The sequence below is a fragment of the Sphaeramia orbicularis genome, chromosome 15 (assembly GCF_902148855.1).
Source record: "Sphaeramia orbicularis chromosome 15, fSphaOr1.1, whole genome shotgun sequence".
Classification (NCBI taxonomy): Eukaryota; Metazoa; Chordata; class Actinopteri; order Kurtiformes; family Apogonidae; genus Sphaeramia; species Sphaeramia orbicularis.
The window spans coordinates 28551366-28570589 of NC_043971.1; the positions used below are offsets into that span (position 1 = coordinate 28551366).

At 39.6% G+C, this 19224-nt stretch overlaps 2 protein-coding genes across 4 annotated transcripts in view; both read left to right on the forward strand.

Annotated features, from left to right (window-relative positions):
* Positions 1-8540: 8540 nt before the first annotated feature.
* znhit2 (zinc finger, HIT-type containing 2) lies at positions 8541-10706 on the forward strand. Of its 2 annotated transcripts, none has more exons than XM_030156760.1 (2): positions 8541-8602; positions 8857-10706. In XM_030156760.1, exon 2 carries the CDS (start codon positions 8923-8925, stop codon positions 10651-10653), a length of 1731 nt encoding a protein of 576 aa, XP_030012620.1. In that variant the 5' UTR covers positions 8541-8602; positions 8857-8922; the 3' UTR covers positions 10654-10706. The 2 variants fall into 2 exon arrangements, with proteins under 2 accessions (XP_030012620.1, XP_030012621.1); XM_030156761.1 differs by having other exon boundaries at positions 8575-8629.
* A 967-nt stretch (positions 10707-11673) lies between these two features.
* Positions 11674-19224, forward strand: part of lrpprc (leucine-rich pentatricopeptide repeat containing) — a 67850-nt gene continuing 60299 nt past the window's right edge. For both annotated transcript variants that reach the window (XM_030156132.1, XM_030156133.1), the window contains exons 1-11: positions 11674-11877; positions 13156-13358; positions 13624-13746; positions 14027-14148; positions 14296-14354; positions 14542-14628; positions 14756-14882; positions 15019-15163; positions 15281-15438; positions 15819-15924; positions 16091-16198. In XM_030156132.1, the coding sequence (XP_030011992.1) occupies positions 11699-11877; positions 13156-13358; positions 13624-13746; positions 14027-14148; positions 14296-14354; positions 14542-14628; positions 14756-14882; positions 15019-15163; positions 15281-15438; positions 15819-15924; positions 16091-16198 (1417 nt within the window). In that variant the 5' untranslated portion in view covers positions 11674-11698. The remainder of the gene's footprint in view (positions 11878-13155; positions 13359-13623; positions 13747-14026; positions 14149-14295; positions 14355-14541; positions 14629-14755; positions 14883-15018; positions 15164-15280; positions 15439-15818; positions 15925-16090; positions 16199-19224) is intronic.

Sequence of the window (19224 nt, forward strand, 5' to 3'; positions counted from 1 at the left end):
AATAAAACTAATCTAATTGAGAAGTGCATAGAATTCGAGGTTAGACAGTGGTGGGACAGTGGTGAGGCACCTGCATTGGAGTGCAGTGTCTGTCAGTGATCTTCCTAATGTAAGATGACATACTGTACCTGACAGTTCACACCACAAAAATCAGAAGGCCCAGGATGCCATACAAATGCCAAGACATGTAAAACAAAGGGGTAAAGGAGACAAATACATTGAAGAAAGCGTGTTTGTGTTGGCATGTGTAAAGGTGAGGCAGATATCAGATGTATGACTTCTTTTCCCCATTAGTTTGCTGTGTATCATTATGCCAACCCTTGCGTCTTTGCCTGCGTGCCAATTGCATGTCACGGTTGAGAGAGCCTGTGCCTTTTTCCTGATGATGACAGGCGTGTTGTTGACATCAGCGGTGGGTTATTCATCTACATGCTTGTTTGTTTGCATCTCGCTGTCCTCTTCCATACACTCAATCCTCTAGAGGTGGCACAGTGACAATTTGTACAATATAAAACTTGATTGAATTTGATATAGAAGTGTTGCCTGATGGTTTTGCAAAAGTGAAGTCAACAACAGGCTCACACAAAGAGAAAATCAACACTATGAAGTGGAAAAAACAGGAATCTAAGGTCTTTGTGCCATTTAGTTGTAAAGAAAAGGCTGTAAGACCTTGAAAAAAGGGGAGATTTCATCTGTCAGTCTTTTATGTTATGTTTGGTGAATGTGAACATTTCCTAATGAGTAAAATGTTGCCACATGCACTTCACCTGCCAGCTGAAACACTGTCATCTGTACCTGCAAACTGTTTAGAATTAGGTGTTTCTGTGCTACTTGTGATCATTTTCCATATGAAAATATCTAAACTTAGGTAAAAAAAACCAAACAAACCCACACACAGATTCATAGACACTCATATACACAGGGAACCCGTGCTGTGCTTAAGGGCAGGCTCACCGTAGGCCTTTTCCCAAAGCAGAGGTGATGTGTCCTGGTCCACTAATGTCAACATCGCAGCCAGAGTCTGAGCGCTGTCAAACATACTAACACACAACCTTTTCAAGTCAGCACTAACACAGTAAGAGTGTGTGATTATGTGCATACTCAAAATGCCAAGTGCTCCGCTGTCCCTACTCGGTTCCTCTATTGTTTCCTTACCCTCCCTCAGGTAAATTCACATTTGGGGTGTTCAAATACTATTACAGTGTGTCTGGGTTCATGTGTTTTCTAGTGACTCTATTCTTGTCATGACTTTTACCTGGATTAAAATCACATCATATTGTTTCATACTATTTAGGCAAAGCAAGACAACTCTAAACCACTGAAATGACTGTGAGAGGAGAGACTGGTAATACATAAAGCGATAGGTATAAAGGCGTTGAGCATTAATCCTTTGCTGCAGTCAGTTTTGATAACATTTTTGAGCTATAAGCACTACTTCTACACTAAAAATCTAACCCAGCTGCAGACTGTGGATACATTCCGTTTAAGACATACCGAACATACACGCATATGTATTTCCTTATACCTTAGGTGATTATACACTGCCTGTCAACCTTATAATTTTATTTCTGTTTTGCTCTTGTTATAGAATAATGAGCTAAGCACAAAGTATTTGATCAACATATAATGCTGTCCATGCCATGAATATGTGTCATGCATGATCTGTCAAGGTAGAACAGGGTAGACATGCATGCATGGAGCATGAGTCTGTACAGGCATCAAATTAACGCGATAGCATGCAGTGAAGGCATGTAGGTGTTGGAGCGTGAAGGGTTTTCCCTGCTAATACGGATATAATGATGTGGCTATAACCACTGTACAATAACATCATCTTGCCTGTGTGTCGGCTGCCAAGTTACAGAAACACTTGCGTTGTTGATCTGCTCCACAATTCCACATGACTCATCTCATAGAAGAGAGAGTTAAACATAGATATAAGAGAAAAAGAAATAGACAGAGGCTGATAAACAGGAGGTGACGGTTAGTGTGTTGTTATGACTGTGTTGAGAGGGAAGTGGAGCCGACAGTGAGATGTACTGGCCTATATCTGTGTAGCTTTATGTGTGGGGACAAATAGAAAGATGGGCCTGTGTCTACCTAATAATCCATCCACTGTGAGCGAGTATGTGAAATATCACTGGGCGTGTTTGAGTGCATGTGCGGGAGGTTCAGTGCATGTCATGTGTCTGACAATTACATATGTTCCATGGGCCTATATCTGCTAACAGTTTATGCAGGGGTTTGGGGTTACTGCTGAAGTGTAAGAGACTACAGAATACAATTTATCTTGTTGAAATGTTGTAAGTAATGTAAGAATTTAAGTACCTCATCAATGTGATGGGTTGCTTTACTATTATTTCTCGAACAAATGTTTCAACCTGGACAATAAAGCTGAAAATCAAGTTTCAAACCAAGCAGTTTAAACCTCACCGCAGAACACTGACTATTGTCAAACTTTTATACAGTGATAGTATTTTTGCTATATTTCAGTACTTTGTATTTTCCCCTATAGTGGCTTTCTGTGATCATCTAGCTTTATTCTGTCTTAATTTGCTTCCTTAGGTACTAAGGTTTGCTGAAAGAAGTGGCCTCAGTGGTCAGGGGATAGGACTGCCTGCAGATTCTACATGCACTTAAAAGCTTAGATTTGTTTTGTTAATTAATGGCACTTTTAGTCTTTTGGTGCCACTTTTCATTCTGTTTTTGTCTGAAATAGATGGAACATACTGTGTTAAACTTGTCACATATTTTTTAAAAATAATAATATAACAATGAGCTGTTTAAAGGTATGTGAGTGCTACATGTTTGTTTGTTTTTTTCAGCTACATACATGCCTGATGAATGTTGTATTAAAATTGAGAGAAGCTAAACTGTATGGTGAATCTTTTTTTTTTTTTTCAGTTTTTGGTGCCAGTGATAAAATTTTGTGAATCTTTGAAGACTATGGTCTGGTGTGTAGAAAGGGGGAGTTGTCTGTTTTTACCTGCCGATGTGGGCTGGTCTTACAAACAGCATAAAGGACTACCCTTCTGGCCCATCTAGAAGCATGAAGTAGCATTATATGGAAATACTTCACTAAAATTCACTAAAGTTGTACCTGTGTTCAGTACTTGAGTAAAGTACATTAAACCCCTGTGTGTTTGTTGTATGGGTCAAGATGAGATGCCGTCTTGCTTTTTCTTTCAAGGTGACATACTCGATAACATTTTCACTTTCAGACCGTAAAGTATTAATCTTCAACCAACATCCCAAAAGACACACACATCAGTGCACACATTGACACGAACATGCACACACACAACATATCACAGCACAGTTGTCTCTGGCATTTCAGTGATTTAGAGCGTCATCTCTGGTTGCCACCATTGTGAAGCTGTGATCTTCACATATATGACACCTCAGTTCAACAAGGTCCATACAAACACACACACAGTGAAGGGGTGCTTCTGTGCTGTCTCCCCTCCCATCACATTCTCACTTCCTGATTTAGACAGACAGAGACCAATCCTTTGGGACACAGACACACTTCTCTCTTTCGCTCCTTTGCCCCATCCTCCCTCTCTCCCCTTTTCTTGATCTGCTGCTCCCTCTCGTGGGGACGAAGGGAGGCGGGGCCGGAGGTTAGACAGACAACGGCGGGTGATATACCGATACACAGTCAGTCTCAGGTTTGCTCCTGCGGGAATGGTGTGATGGAGACGGAGAGAGAGGAGGGGAAGTCAAAGCAAAGATGGAAGTATCAGAGAGGATGTTTCCTCCAGTCAGGAGGAGAAACAGTGGCATTAAGCTTCAGATAAACAGCATAGAGAAAACTCATTTTAAAAGGGCTGCATTTTTTTCCCCATAAATTAACTAATCATTGTCAAATTGAACTTAAAAGTAGTCTTAAGAAAACTGGTCATATTTACTAAAATTATTATAAATCTTTCATTTCTCTCTCCTGATTAGAAGCAAATCAATTTCATGAACATTTACCACACTTTTTTTACTATTTGCTTACCACCTAAATGGCAAAGATGGCAATATCTCAAGCATTTTTTTAGTATAACCTTAGAGCTGTTTTCTTCACATCATAATGCAAACTTAATGAGCTTCAGCTTATTTTGGAAATACACCATCCTCCCTGTTTTTGCTCAAATGGTAATAAAATTGTAATTACAACAAAATCTAGACTTACAAGTGCAAGGATAAATCTGAAAAATACACTCTGATCGAGGACGATGGCATCCTATAATCACTTTAATGATAGGTCGATGCATAATTTCATGTATTTGGCACCAAACTGGATTACATTTACTGAATTATGGATCTTCAGAAAAGAAGAAAGGAACAGGCAAGAAATCACAACAGAAAAGGGACCGAGAGAGTGAATAACCACTGGAGTAATCTGGAATCTGAAAGTGTACAATGATAGTACATGGAACTGATGGTGCAGAAAAAATGAAGGTACATGAAATTACTAGTGTAAGACACTGGATTATACTGGACCCTCCATTTCTTATCTGTGCGTTGGAAGAGAAAGAGGATGTTGATATGTGGATGAAGTGCTGTGAAGTTTCTTTTTTATTCCTACTTGTTTCTACTGTCACTGTTGTCAACAGCCGCTTTAGGTCACTGAAAGGCTACCGCTCCATCTACCTGTGTTTTAGCACATTACATGCCGCACTGCACCCAACGCACACACACATACACACTCAGAGAGAACCCACAAGTCAGAGTGGACTGAGGAGGAAAGAAAGGATTTGTTTATATGGATTGAGTGACCTGGCAAAGGTTGTCAATTACAGAAAGAAGGACAGGAAGGGATGTGAGAGAGGAAGGAGGAGGTGGAGGTACAGTGATCCTTCCTTGTGAAATACTGAAAATAATAGGTAAATAATATATCCTACAGATGAATTATTGAGGGAATACATTGATGCATTCATGTCGTGGGAGCTGAGCCATATTTTTTGGTTCATTCATGAAAAAAGGACATAGTAGATGAAGGATAAGAGGACAAGAGGGAAAGGAAAATGGAGACTGGTTTTCTCCTTAAAATCTTGCTGTTTTTTTACACCCTGTATAATTTATCTCATCTTATCTCTAGTTCAAGAGTAATTACATGGAACAGAGTTGTGTTAAATTACAAAATAAAGTTATAGTTACTGAAAAAATTTTAAGGTACTGGTGTTGGTGAGTAAGAGTGAATTTAGAGTATATGTATATTTTTGTAGTCAAGGGAGACTCAGGCTTCAGGTAAAAACAAGACAGTCAGATAATAGATACAGAATCAATTTAATAAAAATCTTTACATAACTTAATTACATGCATATTGAATGCATAGCCAGCAGATAATGATCCATACATGTATAGATGGAATATAATGGAACATTAAGGTAGGTGGAATATTCTTCTGAAATCTGAAAGAGCCAAAAAGACTTAGACGCAGATTTCAAAACATTTTCAAGAAAAGTAGTATTGAATTGTAGAGATACAAACTGAATTGGCTCATACCAACGGATTAGCGGATTTATTTGTCCACTAGAGGGAGTAGTGAGCCACTCTGCAGGCCTTTAACCAAAGTGCCAGAAAGTACCAAGATGGGATGAGAAGTGCTAAGAAACAATTGTGATAAAAGGTAGAAGCACTGTTGTTGTTTTCACCAGTGGACATAGCTCTAAATGAAAAGAATGTAGTTTAATGCAAAAATCACAGTGTTTCTTCTACACCTCTGGGTTTGATTATGAGGCTTATGAAGGAATAAAGTTATTATGTGATGTTATTATCTTTACTAAGTTAGTTGTTTGTTGATCTATGGTTCAGAATAAATAGTGAAAGTTCTGATCTTATTCGGACGATTCCAAACAGATCTTTAGTGCAGCTATTGACAACACAAACTGCACAGAAAACTGAGGTGATTTGTGGTTTTATTGTGGCTGTTTTCTCTCGAAAAACAGAGCTTAGCAAACAGAGCTATAACGTATCTAATGTATCTAAACTATCTTTATCTACTTTATAGTTTGAAGACACCGTAACAAAGATGTGTGTAAACAATGAACTTTATATTTTATTCAGTCAGTGATACAGTCTTTGGATACATGGCATTGATTTGTTGGTGGTTTTGGACGTCATATGTGTGCTCTGGTACACAAACTTTGCACTGGAATATCAACAGTACATATAGCCATTTTGCTGGATTATTACATATTTGAAAGAGGAATTAGTATCTATATATAATCTGTAACCTATCACATATTGACAGTAAACTTTCCAGACGTGCTTATCTCTTTGTTCTTGTATAACTGAGGACATGTGATGCAGACTGCACCTATGTGAGAAAAATTACAAGAAACTGACTGATGTTTAAAACACAAAAAGCTTCATTCTGAGTCAATGTAGCAGTCAGAAGTAATAGAGTAAAATTAGCTGGACAGTGTAATACACTTGTGCCTCCTAGTGACTGGCAGACAGATAGACTACTCTCTCCCACACACACTGAGACTCCACTCTGGTCGCCCTACATAATGCGAGATCCTTTTGAGCTGACAGGTGACACAGCGGTCCACATCAATGTTAGACTACCCACTACCCACAGGATAGTTTTTTTTAAACAGCAGACGTGCACACATACTGCTTTCTCCCACCAGCTGATAGGTGACAGGAAATGTACCCTGCCTTTTGGGCATGTTCAGCCCTGGCACGACTGGAGCTACTGAGCTGCAGCAGGGTGGGTGTATATGTATATTTGTATTGTGCATTTTCTGGGTATTTTGCTTTTCCTTTAATTTTTCTAATATTTTTATGATATCACCAATAATGTGTGTCTCTATTAACCCTATTAATTTTTTTTAATTCAGAATTTTCTTTTCTCTATTGGCTGTATCTTTAATTATCTTGAGTCTATATTATACAAAAAGGATAAAGGGGATCCCAGTTATCTGTGAACAATAATCCATGTTGACAATCCAAAGAGATACACATATGTGATCAATTTTTTTTTCACTCAAACTAAAGCAGGGAAGGCATTGTAATTTCAAGATCACAGACTAGACCATTTATTCTGTTTTCTGTAGTAGCTAAATTAAAGAACATGAGATAACAATGAATTTTAACAGATATTTTTTTGTTTGAATCAGTATCACTTTCTCACCTGAGTGTGATTTTGGATAAACCAGTTATTTGAAGTGTTCATGAGCTAATAGTGTAAGTAAGCTTGTAGATCCAGTGTTGGGGCAATAACATGTCAAAGTGCATACTGGGGTAAAAAGAAAGAAGAAAGAAGTAGGCAGCACCCTACCCAGGACTGCTGGCATGGCAGCCAGGGGCGGGGCCAAGACAGCATGGCACACGTCAACCTCAGACCCCCCCTTCCTCTTATCCTTTCCCCATGGGCTCTGACAGGCAGCACAGGAACCCCTTGGCCCAGCGAGGGGTGGACAGCCATCTGACAGCTCCCCACCTGCATGACCTTTACCATGCTTGACCCTCTGTGGGAGACAATCACTTCATAGCAAACAGCCCCATGGGAGATGCAGACACACGGCACAGTCAGAAAGACACATGTGGATAGATTAGTATAACATTTATAAGGACTGACAGAGTGGTGGATTAGGGATGGTGCATCAGGTTGAAGACTAACATATGCTTTCAGTAGGTCTATTCATGGATCAATCAGTTCCTGGTTGCTTGATTATACAAATGAAGGGCGACACAGACTTCTGTACACTTCTTTTCATACATTCTACTGTTGTCATTAAACCTCCAGAATATATGATCGCTCTGTGGGCTTAAGGTTTTACAGTGTGACTGATTAATTATTCCCATCATCTGCATCTGGATCAAACACTCACTGCCTCTTGGTACAAGACAGATACAGAAGATGGATCTAATTTTTGAGTCAACAGTTCACATGAAGAAATTTTTGTGTACATAGGTGAGTGACAATCCTGTTGGAAATCATTGCAACAATAAGATAGACTTGGGAACTGGACTGGTCTCGTTGGCTTGAAAAGAATAAGAAAGAAACACTGTGTTGTCAATTTATTATTATATATCTATATATTATTGTCTGTTTTTGTCAAAGTTTGTCTGTTTGCAGTCTAGCATCCACAATTCTTGACAACTTTTTTTGCGCGTGAATGTGCAGCACTTGATGATAATAATTATAATAATCTTTATTATTTTTACGAATAGTGAAATAATAGTACATTAAATATTTAATAGTAGTAGTACTACTAATAGTAGCAGCAATAGCAGCATGAACAAAAACAAACCAGAGTTAAATCCCAGAGCATTAAAACGGGTAAGATAAATAAATAAATAAATAAAATTTTATATATATATATATATATATATATATATATATATATATATATATATATATATTATATATATATATATATATATATATATATATATATGCATGTATGTATGTAAACTAATAACTTAAAATACAGTATTCACCCGTGCAACATTTTACAAAACACCAGTTTGCTTTCAGTTTTGATACAGCTGATCCTTGCAGAAAAAAAGAAAAAGTGAGAAGCGCCTGCTGACGGCGGACTAGCGTCATCAAAAAGGGACGACATCCATGAAACGTTGGTGTGGCTCAAATAACTGCAAAGTATGTAAAGCGACAGTTTATATACTAGTATGTATTGCTTTAACTGAACATTATTATATTCTCAGCGAATACAAAAGTCATTTAGAAGCTTGTTTAATGCTGTTCGTCGTTTCGTCCAATGTGCTGAGTGTGTTGTTTGTGTTTGTGGCTAATGTTAGCATTTCGATATGTCAAATTCACGCACTAACAGCGAGTAGCTTTTATTACAATAAATGATATAGCGCAGATGTACTGACCATCTGTTTGATTCTTAGGTTAACCTGTGACATATCCCACGTCCGACTTCTTTTTGCTTCAACGTGGTTCTTCGCCTTCTTTGAATGAATCCAGTATTTAGACGGAGACTTCCTCCGTCTGTGAGGAGTCTCTTAACTGACATTGGTCCAAAGGAAGAGTGGATAGACACAGAGCCCGACCCTGTGACTAGAGATGGGATAGTGCTGCCGTCCAGAGGAGGAGAAGAGGGGTTACTTACTCCAGCCGGGGTCCAAGAAACAGAGACTACAGATAACAGCAGGAGTAGTACAGTCTGTATGCTGTGTAAATCTAAACCCTCCCGCTACACATGTCCTCGATGCAACCTGCCTTACTGTGGCTTGGCATGCTACCAAAGCCCAGATCACTCTGTGTGCTCAGAAGAGTTTTACAAGGAGTCTGTTCTACAGGAGCTGAAGGAAATGGGGAAAACTGAGGCTGAGGGCAGAAAGAAAATGCAGGAAATCCTGGTAGGACTCAGACAGAAAGCAGAAGGAACATATGGGGGAATGGAAAGTTTGTTAAGAGAAGAAGGTGTTTTGTCAGATGAATCTGAGGGAGAGGAAGGAGAGGTAAAGGAGAAAGTACAGGTTGTAGAGCTCTTATCAAGGCTAGCAGAGCTACAACAATCTGGAGAAGAGGATGTAACAGAAATTGAGACAATTCTGAGACAGCTTGAGAAGATTGGAGGAGGACAGGATGAAGAAAATGAGCTACTGGGTGGAGATGACCAACCTGACGAAGCAATAGGGGAGGTGGACTTGGCTGAGCGTCTCTCTGGACTGGATCTGGATACACTTTCAGAAGAGGAACTCTGGGAACTTCTTAACAACAAGGAGAAAGAAAAGTTTATGAGTCTGATGAAGGATGGAGCTTTTGGTGGGCTTGTTCCTCTGTGGAAACCATGGTGGGAGGAACATGATGAAGGAAGTAGGGAACTGGTGGAGGTGCTTGAGGAAGAGATGAACAAACTAGAGAGAGGTCCTTCATCAAATATGGATGAAAAGGACAATGACAGTGAATTAAAAATATTACCAGCAGTGGCTCCTGATCAACCAGCCAGAAAAGTAAAAAAGACTAAAAGTGGGAACAGAAAGGAAAAGAGCAACTGCATTCAAGATTCAGCAGTCTCAGGAGTGCCTGCAATTTCTGCAAAAATTCCAAAGCTGAGTTCATTATGTCCAAACCCTTCTCCTTTGGTAGGTTTTTCATTGGTAAATGCACTTTTTGGGTATGCTTTCACTTTGTGTCTGTTAAATGGAGACACAGACTCACTAATGTTTGAACTCTGTGACATGATCCTAGCTCTGTCTGAGGCGCTGAACTCAAACAGAGTGTTCAACTCAATCCAAGAGGCTTTAGACTGTGGAGAAACTGCAGTTTTGAGTGGGGGTTACTTTGACAAGGACAATCTTCATGCCCCAGCCCGAGCAGTGGAGGCTGTAGCTCATATCATGACTGGCAGAAGCAGGAAGGATGCTTCAGGATACTGCCTTTCAGCCCTGAGTCAGCTCCGCTCAGTGCTCTCCCAGGCCAGAGCAGCCCTATCTAAAGAAGGAGAGGAAGGGAAAAAGAGACAGAAGTACTTCTTAGCAAGCAAAAAATGTGAGTTTTTTCAGGCCTGGGTGTTGGAGAGTGGCCATAATATTCACATAATGGCTATTGAGTTGTGGAATGAACACAGTAAAAGAGAGCATGAAAGAACCACAATGGAGAAGGCAAAAATTGTAGTCGAAGAGAGCATAAAGAAAGACAAGAGGAAAGCAGACAGTAAACTGATTCAAGAAGTCAATTAATGGAGTCTTTCTGGACCATGTTAATGTTTGTAAAATTGCTTTATTTGAATAAATCTTTTAGAAATGTTTCTCTCCACCAAAGTGATTGTTTTTACTGCCTTTTTCCTAACAGCAGTCTAGTGTCCACTGTTTTTGTGTGTGTGTTTTCCATGACAATTTTGGCTTTTCAAGTTCATAATAGGGGAAAAATGTTAACCTTAAAGATTCAACTGATTTAATTTTCCACAAATATGTATAGCATTGTGCTGATTCCACAAGACATTTCATATTGAAAGGTAAAGGTTATAGAACATTTTCAAGAAATTATTTTTGAAGGTTTTGTGCATGTTATGTCTAGATACAGCATTTTAAAAAAGTTTTAAGCAAGAGAGTAACGTCAGTACAAAATGTTCTTTTTTTTTTCATTTTATGTTTTTATATTTACATAAGAAATAGTTTTTGCTAAGTACATACACAAGTCTCTGATGCAAATATTGGATTTATAGAGAAATAGATATTGAAGTGGTAGAGAGTGATGAAGTACAATAACTCAAGTAGTCTAAGATATTTGTACTCTTACTAATATTCTGCAATTTCCACTGCACCTACAGAGGTAAATATTCAAGTACCTCTGTATGGTTGGGCTTAAAATTATACTTTTATGTAAGGTTTATAAAACATCTTGAAATAGGTGGAAAATGCATTGTCACAAAGGTAAAACTTGGGTTGTTTTTTGAGCTTATTTAAAGTGGATTTTTTTCGAGTCACCTGTGGCTCACAGGCCAGCGAGGACACAAGCATATGGTTGCTTTGCTGTAGATTAAATAAATTTATGAAGTAATTAAAATGATCTCAACTATAAATACCTACAACAGTACAATGCAACATTCACTATATCTTTACGTTGAAATGCAGAGTATATTCAGTGTGTAATTTTTAGTTTTTATCTAAGTGAAGGGTCTGGACTGGATACTTCCCAACTGAGTGCCAGGAAACGTGTGTTCTCGCGGTGTTTTGTTAGACCGGTCACGTGGTGCGGATGTCCTTCCACGCTGCGACAGAAAACATGGCTGCGCTCTTGAGATCAGCCCGGTTACTTAAGTTTACGCCTTCGGGCTTACTCCAAATCACAGGGACCAAAAGAAATGGACTGCCACTCAGCCGACTGTACAGCGGAACACTCGGCATCAGAAGAACCGGAGTTTGTTCGCGTCACATCGGCCCTGCTGTGGAAAATGCGCCCAGGTATCACGTAGCCTGTTAGCCTGTGTAGCTGCTAATCATGCGTGATGCAAAGATGTCATTGAGGGTCAATGACAACCAGAAGCATACACGTTTTTACACTTACGCGACCTTCTTGTTAAATCAGTTGCTTTGCCTTGTAGTGTGTCTGTTTGTTTAAAACGTGTGTCGTGTAGTGGTTTTTAAAAGATAAAGGCCTGTGATTTCAGCTAGTGATCACATCTTGTGTAACTCAAGCTCAATGTGAAGTCCAACCTCCATATTAAGCCTATACCTTCATATCTGAATTAGAACAAAAACTGTAGTAAGCACTCCTGTCACACGTGTATTTAATTATCTTGTTCTGGCTTTATTACATATTGTGTTAGCTGTTAGCTACAGGCATTTCAGTGGAAATAATTCTTTATCACTGTGTGAAAAATATTCCTAATTATTTTATCTTCTAGCATTTCAGGTACAATGCCAATGAGGATACTGATCAGTCGATAGCACTTTAACTTTAACTTGGGGTCTCTTTAAGTCAAGGTCATTCAACACTCAGAACAGTTTTCCTATTGTCTGTCCAGAGATGCTCCAGGTGAGACATCGAATAGTAAAAGTCTGCAAAAAACTGCTGGCACACCTAAACTGGTAAAAAAAAAAAAAAAAGATATGTTGGAGTTTCCAAAGATAGGCCTAGATTAAGGTTTTAGTCACATCAGGTAGATAGATAGATAGATAGATAGATAGATAGATAGATAGATAGATAGATAGATATTATGAGCACAACTATAGTATTGTCTGTGATTCCATTACTATCAAGCCAGATTAAAATATAAACTTCGTGAAGACATGTCTGTGCTATAACCCCAGATTAATATTCTGTATATTTGCCTGTTATGACTGATCAAGATGAAAGGATGAGCAGCACAATCAGTTTTTGACTCAAGGAAGTGCTGCCATAGTTATTTAAGTTAGTTGCTGCGTTTATTTCAAATCCAAGAAAAACTTTTCTTAATCTGCCCTCATAAACATATGTCGGTTGATAAATGTGTCACTGCTGATGATGACCAGGCCTTATTGTGTGAGTTTCATTTAAAAAAAACAAAACAAAACACAAAAAACTTCAAACTGTTGGATGCATGTTGATGAACTGTCATTTCCCCATGCTTTCATTCACACACATACGGATATTATCTAGAAAGATGTACTTTATTGATCCCAAACTGAGAAGTTACAGAATGTTTCTCTCTTCTTCATCCACTCATCTCTGCTCCTCACTCTTTGTTTGTTCCTCCTCAGTCGTTTGTCACCCTACACAGTAGGCTGTGTGCGCAACTATGCCGTAGCCAGGGAGCAGAAGGATGAGGCGAGCTCTGGAGTGCAGTCCAAGCAGGCTCAGCAGTTTGACTCAGCCCTGTCCAAACTGGACAACTCTGTGAGGAGGACTGGTCGCATTACCAAGACTATGCTACTTCGTGTCTTCCATGACATCTGCAGAACAGGTAGGTTAGCACAGAGACAAATAAAATGTGTGATAAACTACATATTAAAGCTAAAATGTATATTTGCGAAAAACAGCTGTGAAAATTGTAGTTACTTTTTATTAGAAGTTCTCTACAGTGTTAAGACTGTTTTTCCATTTAGTGTATTGGTTTCTGTAAATGGTAAACATCTGGATTAGTATCATACAGTCTTAATGGAAACTGGCTCAGTTTTTCTTCCCTTCTGATTCTTGTTTCATCATTGTTGTCTGTTGTCATTTTGCAGGTTATCCCAGTGGTAACCAGGCCTTATTGTTGCTGCGCAGCTGTGGATCTCTGCTGCCAGAGGTGCCTCCTGTGGACCGCACTGAGCTGGCACACCACATCTGGACAAAGCTTCAGGAACTGGGTAAGACCATCCCAGACCACACTTTTACACAAGAAAATGTTTTACTTTAGTCCCTGTGTGCAAACTATTTGCATGATATAAAGAATGGACTTCACTTTGATGTCTTATATTATTTGAGGTTTGTTTTATATGTACAGAGATCATTTTAGACATTATCTTATTATACATTTATAGATAATGAAAATTACCAGCAGGTCTTTCATGGCATGTGCACCATAATGTTCTGTGGGTATATGCCTGCATGTGTTCTATTTATATTTTAACATGCTGTCTCCCACAGGTTCACAGTATGATGTTAGTCACTACAATGCCATACTGAAGGTTTACTTGCAGAATGAGTTCAAGTTCTCTCCTACGGATTTTCTGGCCAAGATGGAAGCAGCTAACATTCTGCCCAACAGAGTAAGTGTCAGTGAAAAATAAACTAACATGCTGTGAGCTGTTGCAGACAGATTGTCAAAGTTTTTATTGTGGTTTTTAACACTTGAACATTTTTTCAGGGTTGTAATGTAAATGAATTTTCTAGTTCTGATTATTTTTTCTGGATAGGTTACGTACCAGAGACTCATAGCAGCCTACTGTCAAAATGGAGATATTGAAGGAGCGAGGTGAGCGAATCCTATGTCCTCCACACCATACAGGAGCATTGTACATGTGAAAATTGAAGCAATATAAGATCACATTCAATGCATTTTATAAATGGTTACAATGTATTTGAAGCTATAGTGATATGTAACACTATTTTGCCTTAGCTTTTAACCATTTCTCTGTTTTAAAATGATTTCTCCTTTTCAGCACCATTTTGGGTTTTATGAAGAGCAAAGATCTGCCCATCACTGAAGCTGTTTTCAATGCCCTGGTAACAGGCCATGCTCGTGCAGGGTGAGGAATGTTTTTTGTTTCCTCTCAGTCCAGATGTTGTACATCATAAAGCACATTAATTGTCCCGCTGGAGATTGGATTAGTAAGACTTTAAATCTGCTTTTGTCTGTTGTCTGCTGTTGTATAGCGACATTGACAGCTCAAAGAACATCCTCACTGTGATGCGGAACGCAGGAATTGAACCGGGTGCTGACACATATGTATCACTGCTTACTGCCTTCGCTGAGAAAGGAGACATTGACGGTGTGAAAAAGGTTTGTGAATGTACTTGGGTGCTTGTAAAGGCATTAAAGGTGTGTGTGCATCATGACTGAATGAGTGTTTTTATCAAAATATCACGATCACATCTACATTGCCCATGACCTTTTCTTTTATTTGTTGGTCTGATAGGCTCTGGAAGAAGCAGAGAATGCAGACTGCAGCCTCATGGACCGAGACATTATGCAAGTCATCTTTGCCCTGGCCAAGGCTGGACACCAACAGTACGTCCCAGAGATGGTGGAACGTTTGAGGCACGAGAGGAGCTACATCCCAGGTTAACATGCACACACCTCATGTTTTGCAACAGTCTTGAAGTAAAAACAAACTGCCCCAATCTTCTCTTGCTCCTGATGATATCACTTATAAATGCAGCTGTTGATTCTTATTGTAGATGCTATGAATCTGTGTCTGAGCCTCATCACCCACGGTCAGGAGGACGTGGCTTTTCAGGTCCTGAAGAACTTCCCCACCCTGCAGATGGATAACGCCAGTGCAGAGTCTTACAATCTGGGAAACTTCTTCCTCAGACATTGTGTCAACATGAACACGGTAATTAGGGAACACATCCTACATTCATTCATTCATTCATTTTTTGAACTCACTTTATCCTCACTAGGGTCATGGGGGTTGCTTGGAGCCTATCCCAGCTACATAGGGGCGAAGGCAGGGTACACCCTGGACGACTCGCCAGTTCATCGCAGGGCCGACATATAGAGACAAACAATCACTCTAACATTCACACCTATGGGCAATTTAGATTAACCAATTAACCTAGTGCATCCTATAGTTATTGCTAATTAAATGATTTTTCTTGTGAGCACAATCATAACAGTATTAAAAACTGTTGACAGTTCCTGGCATGTCTAGTCTTTTCATATATTTTTTTGGAGAAGATTCATTTGTAACTTTTTATTTTTTTTTCTACGCAGGCTTTGGACAAGGTCGCCAACTACTGCAGAGATCTCCAACAGTCAAATTTGCACACCTCACCCTTTAACTTTACTCTACTTTGTGCACTGGAGGCCAAGAACATTGGTACAACACAAAACACAAATATGCACAAATTTGCATTTATTTCACTCACCTATTCAGTGCGTTCACAAACATTTCAATCTTTTTAATTTTTTTTTTTTTTCATTTGCAAGCACATGATACAGAGTTAAAAATTCTGAATTGCAGCTGAAAGAAGCTATTTTTTCAGGTCTGTCTTGTGGGCTGATGAAGCAGATGAAGGAGCAGAACTTACCAGTAAGGCCACACTTCTTCTGGCCTCTCCTCATTCAGCTTGTGAAGGATAACAACACAACTGGTACAAACATGCACACACTAATGCTTGCACGCACGCGCGCACACACACACACACACACACACACACACACACACACACACACACACACGGAAATCTAGTCTTGTTCTGAGTTTTGACTGTCTGTTTAGGTGAGACGCGTTTATTTTCTATGTATGTGAGAAGTGAGTGGGTACCATGAAGTCAGATGAAATTATAAAATTTGCTATCAGTATTTGCATGCAAACTGAAATGGAGAGTTTTGTTTTTTTTTTTTTTTTTTTGGAGAGCATGATATTAGCAGGATATGAGTGCATACGTGTTCATTTTTGCAGTATATAGGGGATTATGACTTCCTTCCTCCTCTGTACCAGAAAGAGCTTTTAAAGGAGCGTTTCCCTCAAATATTAATGTCTCAGAGTGGTCCTGCTGGGACAGATTTCACTGTGTGGGGGGCAGTCAAGGGCAAAGAGGTCTGATCCTTACACGAGAGAGAGGGAGTGCAAAAAAGAGATGAAACAAACATGTGTGGGTGTGTAGGGATTCATACATAAACACATAGACACAGGTCTCTCTGGAGAGCTCTAGGAATAGATCGCAAAGTTTAGAAGAAGTCCCAGCTTCCCATGTCAGCCACTCTGGACCAAAAAGACATTCTGACTTTCACAAAGTGTACTGAGACATGAATGTCAGATTTAAAAAAAAAAAAAATCATTGGTGTACAAACTGTACAAAGTATTCTGTGTACATAACTCCACCACTTTGTTCATCAATTGTCCAACTTTTACACATTGCAGGCTTTCATGGTATAGCCATGTTTTGTTTTTTACCTCCACCATAAAAATATCTTGTCATCATCCTGAAACTTCATTTGGTGAAAAATCCAGATTTCATTAACGAGTGTATAATCTGACTAGAAAAGAAAGCAGGGCAGATTATTTATGAATGGTTCATGTGTTGACCTTAGACCTGTGGTGGGAGGAGTTAAGCTTCCTTGTTTTGAGGCTCATTAAACTGAAGCGTTTTCCTCATACATGCACACGGACAGACATGTATGTGCATCCAGGCCTGAGGCAGAAGGTTTAAGGGTCATCTTGGTCCAATAGCTTTGGCTAAATTCTGTATCAAATGAAAGCTGCCTCTCAGCTCAAGTCCTCAAACTTTACTCAAGATTGTTGATCATTTGTGTCTGCAATGTTAACCCTAATCCTGTGGAACATTTATTACTTTTAATTTAATACTTTTGAAGCCACCTACATATGACAACACTAGGTTTATCATCATAATGGATTGTTACTGTCTCCAACCAGTTGGGCTATTATGCTTAACTGTGTGGTAATATATCAAGTTTTGTTTTTTTTCATACTAAGGATGTTAAATGACTCAGCAGGTGCAATTGGTAGATTCTTCAGTGTTTGGCTGCTGTTTTGTTCTCTCTTTTGTTTCTAAGCTTCTGGAAGGAATCGTCTCAGTGACAGAGAGCCGGCATGCGAAGACGTGTCTTGAGTTCACATCTCATTAACAAACGTACGCTGTCAAATGTGTTCAGCAGTGGCTTGGCTTTTAAGTACTTTATTTATGCTGAGCTCTGGCTCTCTCTTTGGGGTTTTTAGTGCGATTAATAAATGATGTATTTTTCCCCTGTCAGTTAATTGACAGCATTTGAACTGGCAGGGAGGAGAAATTGGTTAGACTGGTGTGGCGATGGTTGTAGATTGACTTGTGTGTGTGGTTCAGACAGATTCTCCATTTGAGTGGTGAGATGCCTCATTGCTTGGGTTGGCAGCATGAAGAAAAGTACCAGACATGAGTCTCAACAAATGCAACCCCACACACACACACACACACACACACATGTTCTCTCATTTAAAGACTCTAACCGCAGAGTCCCAACACATCCGTCTGCATCCATTCTGTTATCACAGCGGAAAGAGGAAATGTTGGTGGGAAAGAAAGTGAAGAAACTTCTTTCTTGCTCCCACACTTGCTTGCTTCCGATGGTGTTAGCCTTAACCCTCATGAATGATGCAGCTTCTCCTTTTCCCCACTCGCTCTCCCACACACAGACACACACACACACACACACACACACACTATTGGCTGCAGGAGGTGTGTGTGTCTGCATGTGTGAGGGGGGCCTTTCGGGCGGCCAGTGCAGGTGATGTGACTGATGCAGAGTGACTTGATTTCATGTAAATGCAAGCGCTCTGAGGGAATTCACTTTGGATTACGCGCCCCACTGTGCACGGCCCATGAAATATTAAGAGCCGTGTCACTTTTTGTCCACAGGTGTCACTAGCGGGCAGAGGCCGGCCGGAGCAGTGGAATTGAAGGCTAGCAATGGGGGAGGTAGGGGGTTAGGAATAAGAAGAGGGGGGAAAAAAATCCTCTGCATTTTGATGAGGTGTGGTTTTGGCGGGTGTAGCGGAAGCATATGCTGGGCCATACTTCCCACCTGCCGCCAGCTAGTCACTGCTTGTCAGTCCTTGCGACGCGCACTCTTATCACTTCTGACATGGTGGAGCAAGAAAAAGAGAGGAAGAGAGGGATGGGAGACTGCAGATGAAGTGTTTTTGGTCCTGTGTTGTTGTTTTTTTGGGTTGAGAGATGTAAAGGTTCCTTGTCTGGTCTGCTTTTCTTCCAGACTCAAATTCTATTTGTGACCTCATCTTCAACCCTCACTTTTTCATTTTTGTGTGGCAGTTACTTTGTCAAATAACGCGAGCTGCATCCAGAAAAAAAACATACCACTGAAGTAAATTTGTAAATGGTTATCTATGAGCCATTGCAGCATTGATTCATTGGCAGGTTGTGGGTCAAGACATTGCTTGGATTGAAAAAATTAAAAAGAAGGAAAAGATCAAATCCTTTCTCAAGACGAACCTGGTATGGGGAAAAATATGAAATTTCCAGGTCTGGATAACTGTTAAAAATGTTAGTTTCCAGACTATTCTATTATCTAAATTATAACATTCAGAATTGGTAAAAAGAAGTGGACCATACAAACCATATGCAAGGACAAAAGCACTGTTAACACATCATCCACTACA